At 40.5% G+C, this 20,104-nt stretch overlaps 1 protein-coding gene across 6 annotated transcripts in view; it reads right to left on the bottom strand.

Annotated features, from left to right (window-relative positions):
* The window catches only part of ppp1r9ala (protein phosphatase 1 regulatory subunit 9A-like A), a 34,824-nt gene that overhangs the window by 12,680 nt on the left and 2,040 nt on the right, over window positions 1–20,104 (bottom strand). For 3 of the 6 annotated variants that reach the window (XM_061842208.1, XM_061842210.1, XM_061842211.1), the window contains exons 1-5: window positions 15,407–15,502; window positions 12,542–14,483; window positions 922–1,054; window positions 480–600; window positions 115–219 (exon numbers count right to left, since the gene is read on the bottom strand). In XM_061842208.1, coding sequence (XP_061698192.1) covers window positions 115–219; window positions 480–600; window positions 922–1,054; window positions 12,542–14,356 — 2,174 coding nt within the window. In that variant the 5' untranslated portion in view covers window positions 14,357–14,483; window positions 15,407–15,502. Of the gene's footprint in view, window positions 1–114; window positions 220–479; window positions 601–921; window positions 1,055–12,541; window positions 14,484–15,406; window positions 15,590–20,104 lie in introns of those variants that run through there. The other 3 variants (XM_061842212.1, XM_061842213.1, XM_061842209.1) reach the window with 3 other exon arrangements.

Here is a 20,104-nt window from a genome sequence, read left to right as displayed (position 1 = left end):
TACTATACATCACTCTCTCTTTCTATAACGAGAAATCATTCACATGACACTATACTTTGTGTTCTTTGGAATCAATAGAATTGAAGCACCAGAGTCGATGGCCTTCAGGCTAACCTCACTGTGCCGTTGGTGTTCTTGAGAACAGTTGCTGCAAACAGTTGGGTGACACCCACCAGACTGACGCCATCCACTTCCACGATCTGGTCATTCACCTGAATCCTAAACATAGAAAAGGCAGGAATGACTAAGTCTGTGCAGCATTACTCTTTTAAGAAACAACCAAGTTTGAATATATATGCACATACATGGTATGAAAAAAACACAGGAAGCGAGATTATTTTTGTTTGCGTCCTGGAGAGGTTATAAATAGAAGGGGTTATTTGTGTCTTGTGGGTCTCCAGGCCTCTACTAAAAGTAATAACAGTGAGCTGTGGGGTGATTTAACCACGAGGCTGAAAAACAATGACATTTTGACCCACCGTCCATCTCTCTCAGCTGCTCCCTGCTCCGTTATGGTTTTTACAAAAATGCCAAGCTTCTCCAGACCCTGGTCTGCTCCAACCCCCATTCCGATGATGCTGATGCCCAGGCCGTTGTCCCCTTGATGTACACAAATCACAAAATTATCATAGGTTGCATCTGATGAATTGCATGCAAATATGTCCATTTTCCAATGCGGAAGGCTTCAACATAAGATATTCAGGTGAGCTGTGTTACTTATATATTGAACATGAAATTTGATTGGAGATTTATCTAGCAACACAGATTTTAGCTGAAATGTCAAACCAAAGGGGGGGGGGGATAATATATATATATATATATATAAACTTTGCTGTGCAGGTTAGCTATGAGTCGAAACTACTTCTGAAATGGCGTCATTGTTGATGACGAAAAGGCAATACATTTTGGTGTCAAGATCACCTTTCTCAATTTCCACATGGAATACGTCCATCTTCTCTACTCTCTTCTCCAGCTCATATTCAGCAGATGCGGAAACAGGGTCCACATCATCATTGCGTCGATCATATTCCTCATTAGAGAATGTACTAAAGACCTGTGGAGGCCAACATATAAAATAGTGTAGTTACAGATGACAAAACCTCACAATGATACTAATACATTACAGTATTGTATGTTCTAGAAATTTTTGCATTGTGTGTGTGCAAACTATCAATATGAAAATAGCAACATGAAAGAATTTCCCCAAGATAGTCTGGTTGGAATGGCCACTGAAACATGAACACTACACAAGATTTATGTAATTAGACAATGGGTTCTGGAGAACTTCAGTTTTTGGATCGGAAGAAAACGAGGGATCCCTTTTGCTTTCATGGGCAGAAAGCCCGAGAGGTTTTTCAAGTTAACATTTCAAAATGACCAGTCACAAACACAGTCACTTTCCCTACAATAACTCAAGATAGTGCAAACATCACTCACAGACAGGAGTGTGGCCAATAGAATAGCTCATGTACTTTTGCAATATATAGTTTTTATTTTATTTGTTATGGAGGATTTTGGAGGCATTTGCAATTCTCTTTCAATGTTTATAAAAATGCCACAAAGGACCATCATATTGCTAACGAAATCACAATCTCGAGACCAGAAGACTGTACATTATGCATTCCTAAGAAATCCACAAAAGGAATCTGATCAAAGTTTCTAATAACTTTTCAGCTAGGCACCGTAAAGCTCTGACAGGGTCCGGTAGGCTCTTTTCTGGAAGGAATTATAAGTCCGCACACATACATCCCACAGTATGGCAGAGTATAAGCAGTGGAGAAAGTAGGACACAGCTGGGGCAAGCTAAGCAGTGGATATAGTAGGGATCAATTCTCCAAGACAAGTGTTAGTACTGTTTTATCCAAAAAAGAAAAAGGGAAAAGTAGTCCAGCATAAAAAGTATTCCACAGTCTTAGCCAAATGGGCAAGTGCTCAACATCAGCCTCAATATTATAGCAATCAGATGTGTTGGATTAAGAAAATCTATAACAAGGACATATAAGTCTACTGACTGATTAATATGAAACTCTAAACAAAATTTTGTGGAAATTGTTTTTTGTTTTTTTTCCTGTTTGTGTAATCTTGCTAGCAGTATCTTCACAATTCACTATTTCACCAAATCAAAATGACTTCTGTGAAAGGTTTCTAAAACAACAAAGCAGGTGTCCTGGATTTCTTCCCTGTACTGTAATGGAAAAAGGGGTACCTATGATATTTAATCTAAGATGCTCGAGAAATATCAGATGAAAGGTCAAATTAGAAAGAGACCGTAGTAACCCTCCCCTTCAGCCCTCTGGGCCAGTTTCCTCATTCCTAATCATTGATTCTTTCACAAAGCACTATCGTCTCCAACAGTTTTCTATTAATATTCAGTCAGGGGAGTGATAAGATCAAAACACTTACCTCCCAAAAATGTATTTTGATAATTTAATGGCTTGCATACTCCTGCCATCTTACAGCAGCAACCTACCCAATTTGTGTGGCGAGCTTAATTAAAAAATAAACATGGCAACAGAAAGTGTGGTTAGCCCCCTCCCAAAAAATCTGGTTCTGATTTCCTACATTTCAGAACTAGAGTCGGGAGGTAGTTTTGTTATTTTTTTTTAACAAAATATTTTGACTCACTCTACTGGCACATGGTGCCGCTATTTTCTTGTCAGTTCTCGTTAATTCAAGAGATCAAAATTCATGATGGCCTCTCGCGTTGTGAAACACTGGAATATCAGCAGAGATGATAAATAAACGTGAAAACGTAACTTGACTAGATAGGGCTCAGTAATGCTATGACATGGGACGAGGGAGTTACGCTAGCTGATGCTCATGAATACACTTGCATATACAGTAGAAGCAACAACAAGTAGCATGAAAATCAAGGATTAAATACACAATGTAATCAGGGCGCAACAAGTTCCAGCAGCGCGCAGAGAGCAAGTGGCACACGGCCACGCCGCCATGGCTCGTCTCAAAAACACCCTTCTTAACTTTGAGCTTCCAGAGCCGCACGCGGGGTGCGCCGCAATTGCACGCGTGGCCTAACTACGCCCCTGACATATTTACGTGGCGTAATAATGTTAGGGTCGGCGGGAATTTTTAGGGTTGGTCGGGAATCGGAACCACAAGCTCCTCCCCCCCACCCCAAACGCCTTACCAATACCCAATCTAAAAATGAAACCGTATGATAACTTGATGTAATCAAGTAACTACGTCTCGCCTGGGCTTTAAAGTTTGACATTGTTGCCAAGATCCAGGCTTGTCAAGACTTGAAAAATAGGTCTCTGCTTTTCACCTTCCAGCCAGAAGCAATATAGTAGTTTCGAGCTAGGATAAAAATACTCTCCACCCTGAACATTTTCTGCACCTGTGTGTCGATTTGCAATTAGCTATTTTCAAATATTTTGAGACTGCAGCGTTCAAAGCCAAATGAAAGTAGACACTCCCCACCCGCGGCAAAAAAAAAAAAAAAAAAAAAAAAAAGACCACTGGCATTTGGTGGAAAATGTAGGAATGTTTCTCAAGGGGACCTCTACCCTCCTTCAACCTGAGTCCTAACACTACAACACTCACCTCTTTCAGAACTTGTCTTTTTTCCTGGAGATGTGTAACAAGGTAATAAAAACAATTGCCAAGAAACATAAATAACAGGTTACTAGCCAAAAAACATTTGATGTGAGTTACAGACTCCATATTCCTAAATTAACATTGAATTACAGCAGAAAACTATTAATAGGATATCATTATAGAAAAGCCCATCAAATCACAGATATAGACTATATATAGATATATGACTTGCAAGACTTCAACAAGGACCATTTACACATTGAAAATTTGGTAATTTGATGAAAGGAAAAGAGAACACTGCCTAAGCAGAGGCTGTGGATTCCCAATATGTGCCCCCTACTCCATGCCTTGACTGTTGCCATGGACTCCCAATCTCTCTTATTTTAAATATGTTCTGCTATCGTAGTGCTTTAACCTAATCAACCACAACCTCAAGCAACAGGTTGGCAGAGAAGTGGTCCCTGAAAAATCTGGCCATATTTTCGCACCATTTGTAATGAATTTCATTGATACCGGAATAAGGTTCACACAGGGGTCATCAGACTTATGTAAGCATTACATTTTCCCCCAAAATCGACACACCCCAGCAGTATGCAAGAACTGCAGTGATTCCTGGCTTCACAGGCGGATGTACACAAAAAGCATACACTAAAATTTTGACCATCGCAATCTGTCCCCTCACTCTCCTTCCCAAAACAAAATACCAACGTGAGAAATGAGAACAGCAGCGAGGAAAGCGAACGAGAGAAACGCGTTGACGGTGAAGTGGAGGGGCGGATGATATATACAGACCTAGAGAAATAAAAATAAATAAATAAACTCACCAAAGTAGTGTATATGGTGTAAGAGCGCACGCTAAAACAGGCATGGCAGCCTGATGACGATCACAGCGTAAATGGGGGAAAATTATTCTCTAGTTTAATAGTTAACATAGATCAACAAACCATTGATGTATGACCTAAAGCATGAAAAGGTGGTGCCAAAGAAGACCAGAGCGTCATAATGGAATTGCATTTCCAAATACAGGGCAAATATGAGCAGGCTCAACAGGTTTTCTCATAAATGGCCCATACAAGGCGCTTTTCTCGAGAAGCACATGCTCAAATCTTTGAATTCAGTTACTGGTAACCTTTAGTTATGGTATATGACAGTTGTATTTATCTTTCATTACAAGACCTATGTTGCCTAACAAACAGCCTTAGGATACCACCAGTTTATTTGGCACTATTTCAGGTGCATGGAGGGGAGCCAGAAAGTGTCTGGCCAAGGGTGAAAGAAGCCCTGTCTGGGTTTTCAATAAGTAACAGCAGTAGAGGAAAGCAAATTACTATGAAATTGAATTGTGACTCCTTTGTTGGTCCCTTACTATACCCCAGTCGAAGTCAAACAAATTCAGGCTTGGGTGCACGATTTATATTGCACCACAATTTCAAAGTAGCGCCCACATTGTATCTCATATCACCGTGCTTCCATTAACTGAACAAATACACATCCATACAGAGACAAACGCAACATAAAAATGTCTCATTTACTGCAGGTTTTAAATAGTATGTAAATAATGTGTGCATGTACATATTTTCTGTGAAGGGGAAAAAAAATGAAAAACAAACAAAAACATGCATTTTTGATGTGAAGAATGTCTAACCCTTGCAAACACTCATGAATAACTGGTTCCTCATTCCCAACAATAGCTTCATGCACAACTTAACACATTAAATCCAAGTCAGCCAATAAAAATGCCTTTGTGCTGCCATAACTCTTCAGTCTTTGTCCCCAAGATAACACACCTGCAACTGACAGTTAATCATCCAGTAATTTATTTATTTTGGAGGGGGGTCAAAGTCTGTGTGCAAAAGCCTTACATTGCAAGTCGTATACAATCATGTACACCAAAAAAAAAAGGTCCTCTCTGAGAAAGAATATTCCAATATGAATGGACCTTAAACCCAGAATAAATTATGAAGGATGAATTCACGTTTCATTTTCCGATAAAATTAATACACAGAATAGCTTCCTAAACCATTGTGAAAACAGTTTTTACTCGATGACGATGCAAGTATATGTTGATTGTTATTCCTCAGAAGCTACAAATATTTACCCTGATATGAATTTCCTTCTAACCTATCAAATTAGTAGGCTTTACATGATCAGGATTTTGGGGGCCAATCAGCAAGTAAAAAAAAAAAAAAAAAAAAAAAAAGAACCGATCACAAGATGTAGAAACGTGTCTATTTAAATGTCTTGTTAATTTACTGTACGTACTTTTATACTGTATCCTGCGTATGTTAAAGTGGTAGTCTGCCATGAGCAGTGTTCAGCGGTGGTGAGGAAAATGATAAAATTTTACATGTACCAAAAATATAATGTATCTTTGTACCTATCTTTATTCCAGTGATAGTGACAGAGAAAAGTAAATGCTCTTCTATTACCTGGCAGGAAGTACATAGTGTAATTACTGTTCATCTACTTTCTGTGACATTTTTGTTTGTTGGTGTGCTGAAAGATTTTCCAAATGTGACATGTGTCTATGCTCCAAAAATAACTGGAAATCACTGCTCTGGTCAGGTCATGCATTCTAATCTGTCAGGTCAAATCAAGATTACAGCACGGCAAATAATGGAAGCTAATTTACCATAAATTGTCATTAAATTAGTTCACACTCTAAAACTTTTGAGGATGAGTCGATATCATGCCAGGATGTTTACAAACACTCTTTAGTGCTAGCCCTAGCTTGCTAGGCTACATAATACAAATGATTGTAAATTGTAATTATGTTGCCTGCTTGCAAGCGGTATCACATTAAAAGTACACGAAGATACCTCTGGCAAGCTTGAAAAGAATGTCATCACTCATTTTTCCCCATATAGTTGTCATAATACACTCGTCGCTACAGTAACGACTGCATCCGGTCACGTTTATGAGTTGACAAAGCCCAATGATTGTAAAAGACGGGATCTGGTTGTATAAGGATACAAGATTTTATTATAGTAGTCTGACAGTGCAATCGTTAAAGACCAAATTTGTTTTGTAGTCTGATCCACACATCAATGTTGTCTTCTTTTTTTTTTTTAAATACCTTTATTGGTTGTCACATATTTACAGTACTACGTCAAAAGACACGACAAGGCTAAAAATAAAATGGAATTGAATTCAATTATAGAGCTTGTGCACATGACGTCACCATTTTCACGGCACCATATTGCCGGTCAAAAAGAGCTGCTCGACCGTGTGGGGAACATTGATCCGAAGCAGAATATAAACAATGCCCGAGACTTGTTGTGCTGTTGGTTGTTACAACAGGCGAGACAGACATTGAAAGAGATCATATTACAGATGCAGATGGTTCTTCGGACGGGAATGACGCAGAGTGTGACGAGCAAGCTCTGGCGCTGGGCCGCGAGCCGAGCTTCGGCGTCCGGGGAGGCCGCGAGCCGAGCTTCGGCGTCCGGGGAGGCCGCGAGCCGAGCTTCGGCGTCCGGGGAGGCCGCGAGCCGAGCTTCGGCGTCCGGGGAGGCCGCGAGCCGAGCTTCGGCGTCCGGGGAGGCCGCGAGCCGAGCTTCGGCGTCCGGGGAGGCCGCGAGCCGAGCTTCGGCGTCCGGGGAGGCCGCGAGCCGAGCTTCGGCGTCCGGGGAGGCCGCGAGCCGAGCTTCGGCGTCCGGGGAGGCCGTGAGCCGAGCTTCGGCAATGGCCTTTAACCGAGCTTCGGCGGCGGCCTTTAGCCGAGTTTTGGCGGCAGCAGAGGCCGTTAACCCCGGACGCGGGGTAACAATCGAACTTTTTTTCCGCAAAAACATCGACTTCGGTATTAAATATGGGTGCTTTATGCCAAATGTCTCTCATTTTTCCACGTACCTTCGTTCATGACCACCTTCTAAATGTTTAACGGTATCGGACAAAACTCTGGGCGTCGTGCTATAAGACTATTTACGCGTCATCTCCAACCGACTTAGCATTGAAGAATGGTATGTTTGACCTACACTTCCGGCCAGTGACGTGATTTGATGACGTAGGTGCAAGAGCTCTATACTTTAAATGATGGTGACGCGGAGCACTTTTATTCCGAATGGCAACACACACCAGATAGGAAGCCATTCCCACTCAGTGTAGCGTCCCTCCCCTCCACACCACCCCTCCATAAACGAGCCACGCCTGATCATACTCCGGATACATACACCGTACACACTGGTACGTTGTTAAATTGAATATTCACACAAAGACTGTAAATATTTATTTACATACCTTGTTTAAAACAGTGACTGTAACACGGCAGTAAAATGGCTCAAACATATATATTTTTTTTAATTCATCCTCCTCCTGTTCACTGAAACCACTAAAGTCATCGGCTTCAGTATCAGAGTTGAAGAGCATCAGAAAGTCTCCCTCACACATTATCTCAGTTTCTCTCAACATAATTTTCATCTTGAGTTACCATTGAAGTTGTGCTGTTCTTATGGAGCAGTCCAGCCATTTAATCCGTTGGGGATAGTAGATCCTTTCACAACCGTCGCATCCGGCCAATTTTTGTGAAAATTTTATAATGAATTCATTTTTTAAAATATATTTTGCGTCTATGCTGTGTCCTGCTTTGAGGACAGCAAAAACTAGCGCCGCCTTCTCCTACACACAGTAGGACTAGCTAGAATATTCAGATTCTTCTTCTACACATTGGAAGCATCTACGCATGCCCAAACAGAGTGCATAGTAGGGAACGGCCATGTTTCAACAATTTAGTTTGAAGAAGTTTTTTATTGTACTTTTAAACTCATAGTCGCTAGTGATGAAAACCTCCCTATATTTTAGCCACATCGTTAAATATGACACAGGCTTCACAGCGCCTAAAAAAAGTAGCGGGTTGTCGTCCGGATAATACGGTAAAAATGTCTTTTGCAGGGGTGATTAATGACGTTATTGATCGGATTGGCAAATGATGACATTAAAGCCAATCAGCATAAAATGTTAGTTATTGACCGATATCAATCACCTCGATCAGATTGGTGTAAAGTCTACAAATTAATATGCAGAATTTCTGGCTGTCATGAAAAGATACTGCCTCACAGCTCATCCACTTAGTTACAAATAACTTGTAACTCGTTCACAAAACAGTCCTTTCTTTCACTGTTAAGAGGCCTTGGGTTAGGCTGGGATTTATAATCCTGCTTTGAAACTCAACCATAATGGACTTCCTTGTCAGCGATGCAAGCATGGCACGAGCTTTTGGCCCATTTGGTCACTCAATCTTTCCTTTCCCAACTTGTAATCCTCACCTGAAGTAGTGGCCAGGGAAACAATCTAATGTTAAATACAACTTGGTCTCTTGGTTAAGAACCAGAATACGTTTTGCATTTGAAAGAAGTGACATGGAAGCCAAAGGTATTCAGTTGGGATTGGAACTGATCATAAGAAGCAATAAGTACTGTATTTAATAGGGGTGTAAAATTACAGCTGTTGAACATAACTTGAATTACAGCAGAACATCACTCAGCACACTTGGCAGTATAGTGTGTAGATCTGCACTAGATGTGGCAGTTTATACTGTGAAAGTATGAGTATTAGGTTTAGTAATAGCTAACCTAATTTTTTCCATTGTCATAGTTTAACACATGTACATTACACCTAAATATGGGAAGACAAGTCAGAACTCAAATCCTGGCTATATAGGAGATAGTGTTTTTTGAATTCAAGCACAATAGCCAACATTCACTTAAATAAATTGCCATCAGAATGACTACAAAAAAAAAAATCCCCAGCAGCATAAATACACAAGTGATGGTTTAGAAATCTAGAAATGACAAACCAAAACAAAGCTTGTAAACATGCTCCAACCTCTATAAGTTCCATCTCTTTGTATGAAATCTTTGTTGTTTTGAAACCTGTGCGAAGTTCAGAATCTAGCAAATTGTTGCCAACTGAAAAAAAAAACTGTCGCTGCATGACAAACTTTTGTTTGTGTGCCCCACAGTAAATCAGCCCATCATCCACTCTCCCAGGACCCCCATCCAGGATAACTGGAAAAGTGGAGGATCCACACCCAGAGATAACAGTACATTATAAGGCCTGGATAAACAATATATTCACAGCCGTGTGGAAGTGTATGACAATTGTTATTTTTTTTCCCTTATGTTATCAAAAATGATAAAAAATGATGAGGGGGGAGGGGGGGTTGTGACAATACCAAAACACATCATACCGGATGGAAAATGACTGATACAGAGGCGTGCATACATGCTTCTTTTCCTCCAGAGTTTACATAAAGTACTAAAACTTAGTTCTGGTACAAATGCAAACTAGTCAGCCCCCTATTTAGTCCCAACTCCAAATTTAAGATAAGCAGCCTTTCTGCTTACTTGGACATAATACAGTGTATCATAATTAGGGCCTGAGCAACGATTGGTGAGAGGTCCATATTACTTAAAGCCCGGGTGTCATCCCTCTAAACATTCTAAAATAGATATTGTAATGAAAAATACAAAACATTATTCACTTCACGAAAAAATAAATGTGAGGGGAGAACGCGTCATCCATGCGCAAAGTTGCAGAAGTGTCATTCTACGATATCCAAGTGGTCGCCATATTGGCTGCGTCCTCCGTCCGTTACCTGACCCGGACATTCGCCAATGAAAACACGCGGTGCACCCTAACTATGGGAGACAAACACGCCCCGTCTGACACGGAAGCTCTTTTCGAAAAGGAGAACACCAGACAACCGAGTGAAGTTACCGGGGCAATATAATACTATTGTTTCAAGCCATGTTCAGATGATATGCGATCACGGCCAAACTTCATCTCCGTCCGATCCACTTCCGCGGTGGAGATGAGCCATCGCGGCAACGCGCAGCCTTGCAGAAGCAGTGACCGCTGAATGCAGCGCCTTAGCCGGTGTGGCTGATTTTCTGCTGCCATGCTCCTTTTTGGGGTATGTTCAAAGCCGTCGTAGTACTTGTTGAACACCTTCGAGCCGGGGCGCATTACTGCCTTCCTGTTATTTGGAACCCACGAAGCTCTCGTCCTCTGCACCCGTGCAATGCATTTTTGACAACGAACCGGGTCTCTTGGAAACTTATGAAGGGTAAATCCATTCTCCCGAGTGTTCAAGCAATATCCAGCATTGCAATGGGCCAGCATTTTGGCTAACAAGAAGGAACAATTAGCAACCTTCACGGAGGTAAAACTAATGGAAACAAACGAGTCCACTAGGGGGCCCCTGTACGTCACTCCCTCGAGAGGATTTTCATGGCGGGAGTAACAAAAAGCTGTCAAAAACGAAAGTTTTGTGGTGATAAAAAACACATGGGACCATAGTGGCTGTGGGTTTTTCATTAATAATGTACCAAAAATCATCCATTTCATGACACTTGACCTTAAAGCAACCCAATAATGCTGTGAAGACTGGTACTTATTCCATCCATTCTGGAGTTACAAATGATATCTACCATGTACCAGTACCAATGGCCATAACAGTCACATCCTGGACTAAATAAAACAAAATATGAATCATCACATGACCAGACCTGGAAAAAGGATAGTTAATGTCATGTGTATACTACACTAAGAAGTATTGGGCCAAAAAGTGGTTCTAATTTCCTACATTTCAGAACTCGGGTCGGTAGGTAGGGTAAAAGGCAGTACCTGGCATGGGGAAACAGTAAATACAAGTGTAGAGTTGGCTGGCTTTTAAATGGATAAACCATCAATCAGGCTGCGTGTTCCGTGAATATGCAACAGTTGTTGCCAACAGCAACGTGTGTATGAATGTCATTTACTAGTTTGTTTTCTTGGGATTTGTACACTAAAGAGATTAAAAGTGTATCAGTGGCGGCAATGTTCCTTCTAAGTTGCACACATGCGCAACTGCACACGGCTGACTTGGTCACAGACATTCTGTGTTGCGCAGAAAAAAATTTAAAAAATACAACCTGAATTGAAAGTACTATATAACATACAACTACAGTTTTCTGTTTGGGCCATTTTGCAACGGAATGAGTGAGATTTAATGAGTGAGTGGTGACTGGCTGCATCAGATTCACATACGTACATACGCAGCCCATGAACCGATGTTTACAATGACAGCTCCCTTGTGCGCCGCTCACCACTGGTTTTGAGTTAGCAAAGCACTCAGGGCATCGTAGAGCGAAGACAAGCGAGACACTCTACCTATACCCCCGTGGTCAAAGTAAAGAAGTAAAATAAATAAATAACTAAAAAAATAATAAATGCTCTTACTTAGGATCCAATGACTGTCACAGTATGTACAAATGGAAGAAAAACCGGTGAAACTGGACGAGATTTTCTCTTTTTCAAGCGGGAAAGGTCTGGTCTGAAAAATGTGTTGCAAAGCCGAAGTAGAAGGCAAGTTTACAGCTGTCAATTTAACAAATTCTTAATCACATGGCAAAGTACCTGAGTATACCAGAAAGGTGACATAGCAAAAATTATTCCTTTGATTTTTTTTTTTAATTCAATCAGTCAATATCATTTAATCAATCAACTACCACCGTACCTCAAAAGCACAGAATACAGAGCACAATAAGCTAGTAATTTAAATACAGGAGCAAAATAACATTCACCATCAAACTGGGAGCATCATTCAGCCACCAGTATGCACTGCAAAAGAATATTGTGGCAGCAATAGTTCAGTTTTTCTGATTCTTTTCATAAGCCATGTAACTTCAACGGATGAGATGTCTGATGTTGCTCATAGTGGTAAAAGGGACCCCTCGGGCTCATTATGTTTGCTCAGACAAAAAAAAAAAAAAAAAAAGGGAACACTGAGTGGCAGTGTTTACCCCTGAAAAATCGCTAGGGGATTACTAAACGTTTTAACTCATGACTATAGGATACATTAAATTAACAATATGTTACCTTGTGTTGGAAATCATAGATGTACAGAGACAATAGTTTGCGTCATTTACAAAGATGGTGTTGTAGATTATGTTTTAGGGACAAAAACTAAGCAGACTTTAAGGAGTATCAAATGATATCTTACCAGAATGGGATCTGTAGAAAACTTGATTTTTCTCTTGGGTGGAGGTCCCTCTTCGTCAGACAGTCCTGGTGCCTCATAAAAGTCATCATACTCCTTGTACATTTCCTCCTCCTCCTCTTCTTCTTCCTCCTCCTCCTCCTCCTCTTCCATGAGGACCTGGTCTACATCCTTGTCATCCACAAAGGCCGCATTCTCGATACCATAAACTTGAGCTCCATTTACACCAGTATTCTCACCCTGTCCCTCTAGCTCTCTCGCATCATGTCCATCATCATTGTCCTTTTCTTTAATCCCATGTTGCACATTTCCATCCACCACAAAGTCCGCTGCTTTGTCCTTGGTGAAGCCCCTGGCTACAGTGTGATCAGTGGGGCTAGTGTTCTGTTTTTCTGGTGTAAGTTTGTCGGTTTGATCTTTTGATGGGCATTTGTCTCTCTGTATAACAAACACATCGTCTTCAACCTCCTCATCTTCATTTTCCTCACTCTCCGAAGATTCATTCTGAACCACTACAAGCTCTGCCCGTACCACACCTACCCTTCTGGATTCAATTGACGTCTGGTTGGTTGTCTTTTCCTTGGTAAGACATGGTTTCACTAAACTGTTGATACTGCTGGCTTGCTCACTGGATGTGGTTGTGTAGGTGTTCTCGAAGCCAGACATGTGTTGCCTCAAATCATTTGGGGGAGAATTACAAGGCTTATTTTTGTCCCAAATAACAGATGTTTGACACAATCCATCCCCAGATGATGAGTGTCGTTTGTAACCATGGCTAACTGTGGTCGTTGTCTCTGATGATGGAGATTTGTGAATGGTATCAGTTGTAGGGGAAATTGATTTGTAAGTTGCATTGGTAACAGGTTTAAGCCCAATGCTAGACCCTGAGGATGTTGTTTTATTAATGACACATGCTGTATTAGACATATTTTTATTAGCGCCATCACCTACAGGTAAAGAGTTTGCAGCTTCTTTAACAGAAGTGCCTTTGTGTAAACTGCCTCTTGTAGGAGAGGTCTGGAGTGAATGTTCAGTGGTACTGTCTGATTTAGCAGTCTTCACCCCCCCTTTGGCAGCAACTATTTTGTTATCCTCTGAGTCATTCCCAGCCATGTAACTCTCCAGCCTTTTAGACATGGGGCCTGCATTTTGTGACACTCTCGGCACGTTTTTTTTTTCATGATCATTATCCAGTCGACATTTAACGGCAGATGTAGTAGTTTGCTCAGATTTGAATGTCTCTGAAGATCCTGACGCTCTCCGTGAACTTTTCCCCTCCTCAGAAGCACTTCCGAGAGACAGACGATTGACTACTCTGTTTGGTGACTGCTTTTCAACAACTGGCTGCTCAGTGATGCCCCTCTCAAATATTTTCCTAGTCACAGAAAACTTCTCTGCTAAAGCCACTTTGTCGATCGCCACTTCCTCTCCTTTGGGAGTTTTATCTAAATTGAGAGACTCTGGACTTGCTGGGCTGTAGTTAACTCTGTGTGAGCTGACTGGAACTTGGAGCTTTGGTGGAGTTTGCTGGGGAACATCTGTCTTTAAAGTTGGTTTCACATCTTGCTGCTCCTCCTGTTGCTGGCTGTCCATTTGTAGGAATATATTCTTGATCTTGTTAACCCTGGTACCAAAAGGCCTCCCTCGGGAGTCCTCGCGAGTGTCGGAGGAACCATTTGCATATGACTTGGCAGCACCTTCCGATTTTGAACCGTCAAAGGAGCATTTTATAGCATGGAAGTCAGACTTGTATGCGTTTCTGTGGGGGGAAGCGCTCCTCAGTGTTCTCTCACTTCCTTTATTTTCCGCTTTGATCATTTTGGTTTGGGATTTTTTTTTTAAATTCAGATGACATTCAATTCCAAAGAGTTGCTCTTCACCTCAACACATGCAGTGGCGTGGTTCCGGTGGAGCTTCTTCGACTGAACACACACGACGAGGGCATCTGAGGGGTGGAAACATGATGTGAGCTACTTTAACATTATAACATTAATGGAGCAAACCTTCATTTTGGATTTTACCTTTGCACATAATTTTACATAAAATACATACCATCCTGCCTAATGTGACTACTTTTATCGTGTTTGAAACTACATTATTGTTTTATTTTTTTACATTATTATTCTTGATTGTAATTTGGCTAGCTGCATTATTTTATTATTTATTGCTCGCTTCATTAGTGACTCCATTCCGAACATATGTTTTTATTGGAAATCCTTAGTGTGCGAATTACTTTTGCCGTTGAATACATTACACATGGTTACAGTTAATACTGAAGACTGCGCTCTGGGAATTTTTAACATTTCAGTGAGACAATACATCGATCGTTTATTAAAAATAAATGACAGAACAGCGCGGAAATCACATCTCGTCGTACAGTATTCCTCTATACGGCGCACGACTCGTCCATTAACTTTGTGAGATGTGTTTTGACTAATAATACACACAAATCAAGTTAAATATTACCGAAAGTAGATCGGATCATTAGATAAGATTAGACAAATGTTAACTGTCGGTGCATTTTGGGGCTGGCTTACACAAAGCTTTTCGTCACTTGGTTAGCTTTGTTTAAATCGACTGCTATGTACCAGTGAAGCTAAAGTCCTAACAATGAAAAGTAAATTAGAAAGCAACAACTTTTTTCACGAGTCACTAAACTCGACTGAAATCAGGTAGTGTTAGAAATGTTACCTCGACTCATGCAGCGAATGAAAGTTTCTGGGTTAATGTTTCGAAGCAGCGCGAACGTAGAGGACTCTCATTGAACTATTCACTAGGGGTATGGAGTTTCAACCACGACTGTTCCAAAATAAAAGAAAAAGCCAAAGCGCCTTCGCAAAAAGACAAAACAGCCTAAACAAATCTCACCTCCGACTCGCTTCTTGGCGGGTGGCGCCGAAAAATCGCCCACGACTTCGCCGTAACACCGCGTCAAAGTTGTCCCTTCTTTCCCCAGCCCAGCGCCATCGTTCTTTCCCCGCTCCCAGCAAGACCTGCGACGGGGTCGCGCACGCCGGTTTGGAGAGAGCCTCGGGAGCGCGCGCGCATTCCAGGACCGAAGCCACTACTACTCGACTGTTCCGTCCTGGTTGGGCCCACCTTCCAGCTCTCCTTTCTCCACAGAAACACGGCGAGTTGGAACACAAACCGTGGGAAAGGGCTTACTGTACACCACTGATCCCGGTTGACATTTCGTCATAGCAAAAATACCCTAAGATAATGTCTTATTCCAGAGATGACAAAAGTACTGTGCGCACACTCGAAGTACAAATATTTGTGCGGGGGGTAATGGTAAAAGTAGAAGTATTGATTCAAGTATTTTACTTCGGTTGAAGTAAAAAAAAAAAAAAAAAACTGATGAAGAACAAAAGTACAAATTACATTTTATGAGCAAATTTGCAATTATGCAGCGCCCATTTTGATAACTTGGTGCACAAAATAGTTTCTCTCTTTTATTAGCTCAAATAAAGTACCACTCTAATGTACTAATCAACTACATGTTACTGGTGAAACAAAACTATTTGTTTACATTTTGGTGCTACTAGTTGGGCCCAGAAGGCTACCACTGTAGCACACATGGCTACTTGACTAGTAGGGTCTACTACTGTTACGATTGCAGCACAGTTTACTAGTAATGTTTAACAGAATGCTAGCAGGCCAAAAGTGGCACTAGTAGTGGAAGAAATTCAACTAGTAAACTGTGGCGTGAGCCGGTGAGTTGTGGTAGTGCAGATAAAAAAAAGATAAATAAAAAATCCAAACGTGAAAAGGTCTATTGTACAGTATTTTCATTGTATTTCTTATATAGTGAATGCTTTATTTTCTAAAACCTAATTGTTGACCAGGCGGCATTTTTAGGAAAATATATTTTATTTTATGTCTTGAGATTACTGTCATATCTCTGTAAAGACAGTTATACAGTACATGATTTGTGCACTCAAAGTAGTAGTCTCATGCCTTTTCACAATTTACACATCTGTTGTTGACCAATCCTCACGTGCTTGTGAAGTATGTGCAACATTTGCACAATCAACACTGTTCCAGATTATTACACTGCTAGTCACTTTAAACTGCTTAAATTTATTGAAGGCTCTGTTCCATTTGCGCAAAGGTCACTGTACCAGACTATTCCTCTATTAATCATTTCAAACAGCTCTAAATTCCTGGAGGACTCACCATCATTTGGACAATTCACAACAACAAAAAGTGTCAGCATTACTATATTACTGATAACCTTTCACTGTTCAGTGACTGTTCTGTGTTTTTATGTCTCAAAAGTACTTTCTGTCAAATGTTGTCGTACGAGAGTGACTCCAACTAAGGGAGACAAATTGCTTGTTTTGCCAACTTGGGACGTTCCATCCATCCATTTATATTTGCCGCTTATCCTCACGAAGGTTGTGGGGAGTGCTGGAGCCTATCCCAGCTATCATCGAGCAGGAGGTGGGGTACACCCTGAACTGGTTGCCAGCCAATCACAAGGGACATAGAGACAAACTGCCACACTCACAATCACACCAATTTAGAGTGTCCAATTAATGTTACATGTTTTTGGAATGTGGGAGGAAGCCCACGCAGGCACAGGGAGAACATGAAAACTCCACACAGGTGGGTCCAGGATTGAACCCGGGATCTCAGAACTGTGAGGCCCATGCTTTACCAGCTGAGCCCACTGTGCCACCTCAACCTGGAACCTACCTGGTTAAAATATCAGGCAATATAAACATTAAAGAAAGCATGATGGATGAATGAGTGTTTGTATAGGTAATTTGGTCAAATATTTACAGTACTCCAATTTGAACATTGAGCAACAAGCAAGCAAATAAGTCTGCATTATCAAGAATATATTCCATGCATATTATCCATGCATAATGGATTTAGGTGCTAAACTCAGCATAAACAGATGGTGATCTATTTAGCAGCCTTTTTTTTTTTTTTTTTGCAGGGCATGACCACTTTTTCTCTCCCCTAAGGTCTTATCCAATCTGCATATTTAATTGCACAATGCATGAAACATGGATCCCTCATCACACTTGTTTCATGAACACATTTTCAGTGTTAGGGTGCAACGTCTTGTACAGTACCTAGAATAATTAAGTTTGGTCAAAAAGAGTGTTAAAGCTGGATTTGGTTTTTAGACTCTTCCAGCCCATCAAAGTTGGAATGGGTGTTTTGAATAGTCAGCCAGACATCCATGGAAAAGGCTCAATTTTGAGGCATTTCCGTTGGTTTTATCTGACCTCTCATTCCATTTGAGACAAGCATAGCTGATAGGCAGAGATTTATGTAGCGCTTTAAAACCATTCACAAGTACATTATTATTTATAGAAGTGTATTTTCTGTTCAAACTAATACCATTTTCACCATTGTTCCAGTTCTTGTTTAATGTAGATTCCAGCATTTCGCCACAATGAGGACTCGAATTCTCTGGAATGAGGGAAAATATCTGAGCAACGTCAATTATCACTATCCTAAACAACATTTCCTTTGGAATTTAGACTTGCTGCTCTCGCAAGGGACAAATGTAAATAAGTGTTTTAAAAGCACATTAGCTTTTGAATGAGTTTTGCATCAACATTTAGAAATAGTTACTCTTCCAATTAAATAGATGCCTTTAACAGGGTAATTCAGTCCTAGGGAGTTTTGATTGACACTACCAAAGAGGCAACTACATCCATGCTATGAAAGTAATGCATTATTTGAGATGTATAATTTTGGAATGCAACTGTGTTTTCCTGTACATTATGTGGTCTTGGTTGCGGGGAGGATAAGACGTTGGACTCAAAATTCAATGTGGTTTCTCTGTACAGGTTTGGATCCCGTTTGGGAAGAAAATGAAAGTTTCTGCGGAAAAGTGCGACCATACCCTTACTGCAGATACGGAATCCCCAAACTGCTTCAAATAATTTGTGCTTGCTCTAGTGCTGTGCAATACTTGAAACGTTAAGTTGAGTCAGTAGTGCCAGGTCCTCTTCTGAGATTCATCTTTATTTGATTTATCTGACTCCATACATTTTTTTTATTCATTAAAGACTGTTTCCTCTCCATCTTTGTAAGATGATTCATTCACTATTTTTCCAAGTGGGAATAACCTGACGTAACGCCATGTTTGCACAAAAATGCTTGTATGCATCCCTTTGTTTACTATTTCTGGATCATCTCCTAGCAACAGTAGGTCTGAAAGGCCATATATACACAGTCAGTGGGCTTTCTCCTTGGGGTAACATGGCATGCTAAAACTAAGGCAATGGTTCCTATGGCAACCTCTCACACAATGCTGAAAGAGTAGGATTTCGAAAACAGGCAGGTGACTGCTGTACATCTAACCAAACACTGATGACATTTCTCAGCCTACATACATACACCTATTTGTGGTTCATCAAAATTGATGCAAGGGTTACAGTTTACTCTGCACTTCATACCAGTTGCTGTCTGCAGAGTTCATGGTGGAATGTAGCATGACAGGAATGTGGCTTCTATGTTATTCACACTGTGCCCTAAGATTAGGCTTCCATGACTAACAGAGAGGAATAGTTGGTCAAAGTGAAGAACCAAAATGTTTGCTAGTGGTAGTTGGATTAAAAATCCATGGTGCAGAATGCAGTGAAATAAAATATTGTAATTTATGAAGACGAAATATATTTTAAGTGTTAAATATGTAATTGTCACACTGGGAATTTAGCTATGGTACCCACAATTTGAATGGAAACCTTTTCTATCAACAGTAGACTGATGTCAAATTATCCTTTTTATTGTCAATGCTGCACTCTTTTGGTAGACATGCGTAGTACATTTGATTTATTGCTTCCTGAAATAAGAACAGTAGGCCCATCCATCCACACAGGAGCAATAAATTGAAGGTATTTAGTTTCAACCTACAAATATTGTGGAAAATTATCAGACAGAGGTATTGAATGTGAAGATGTGGGATGAAAAAAACTCAGTAACTTCATAAACTGTGTAGCAAAATCAAATATTTGACTCACTATTCATTATGATGACGTGATGTTTGACAATAGAATCTCACAATTAAACACAAGTGTTGCAAAAACATTGTGACTTATAGCCCTTGGGCAGACTCATTAGATAGTATTCTATAGACGCAGCCAATGTTGTGGTCAGTGATCATCATCTCTATGGTGGATGAACAACATGATTCAAAAGGTAAAAAAAAAAAAAAAAACTTTGGCATCTGCACACTTTTCCTCGCTGTGTTGGCAGCACAGAAGGTCATGTGGAGATGTGCTGCTTAATGTAGCTCCATTGTTTGTTACCTCGGCAACTGCAAGACATCAATGGCCCTTTTTTTTTTTTTTTTTTTTTTAGTAGAAGGTCTCTTATTGCAAAGCCTCTCATTCTCAAACCTGTTCTGGTTTTGTGTTACCTTTAAAGATAGCATCTGTTTTTTCAATTATTACATGTTTTCCTCTGCAAAACACATATAGACTTGCACAAAATGGACATTGGATAGTAATAAATATCAAATAAATGAATGAAATTAAAAACTACAACTGACAAATAAATTCATTGAAAGGAACAATTCTGTCAACTAACTAACTAACTAAC

This window comes from Syngnathoides biaculeatus, chromosome 14 (genome assembly GCF_019802595.1).
Source record: "Syngnathoides biaculeatus isolate LvHL_M chromosome 14, ASM1980259v1, whole genome shotgun sequence".
NCBI classification, from domain to species: Eukaryota; Metazoa; Chordata; class Actinopteri; order Syngnathiformes; family Syngnathidae; genus Syngnathoides; species Syngnathoides biaculeatus.
Note: the sequence above shows the minus strand (reverse complement) of the source record. Positions and strands in the feature narration are given on the sequence as shown.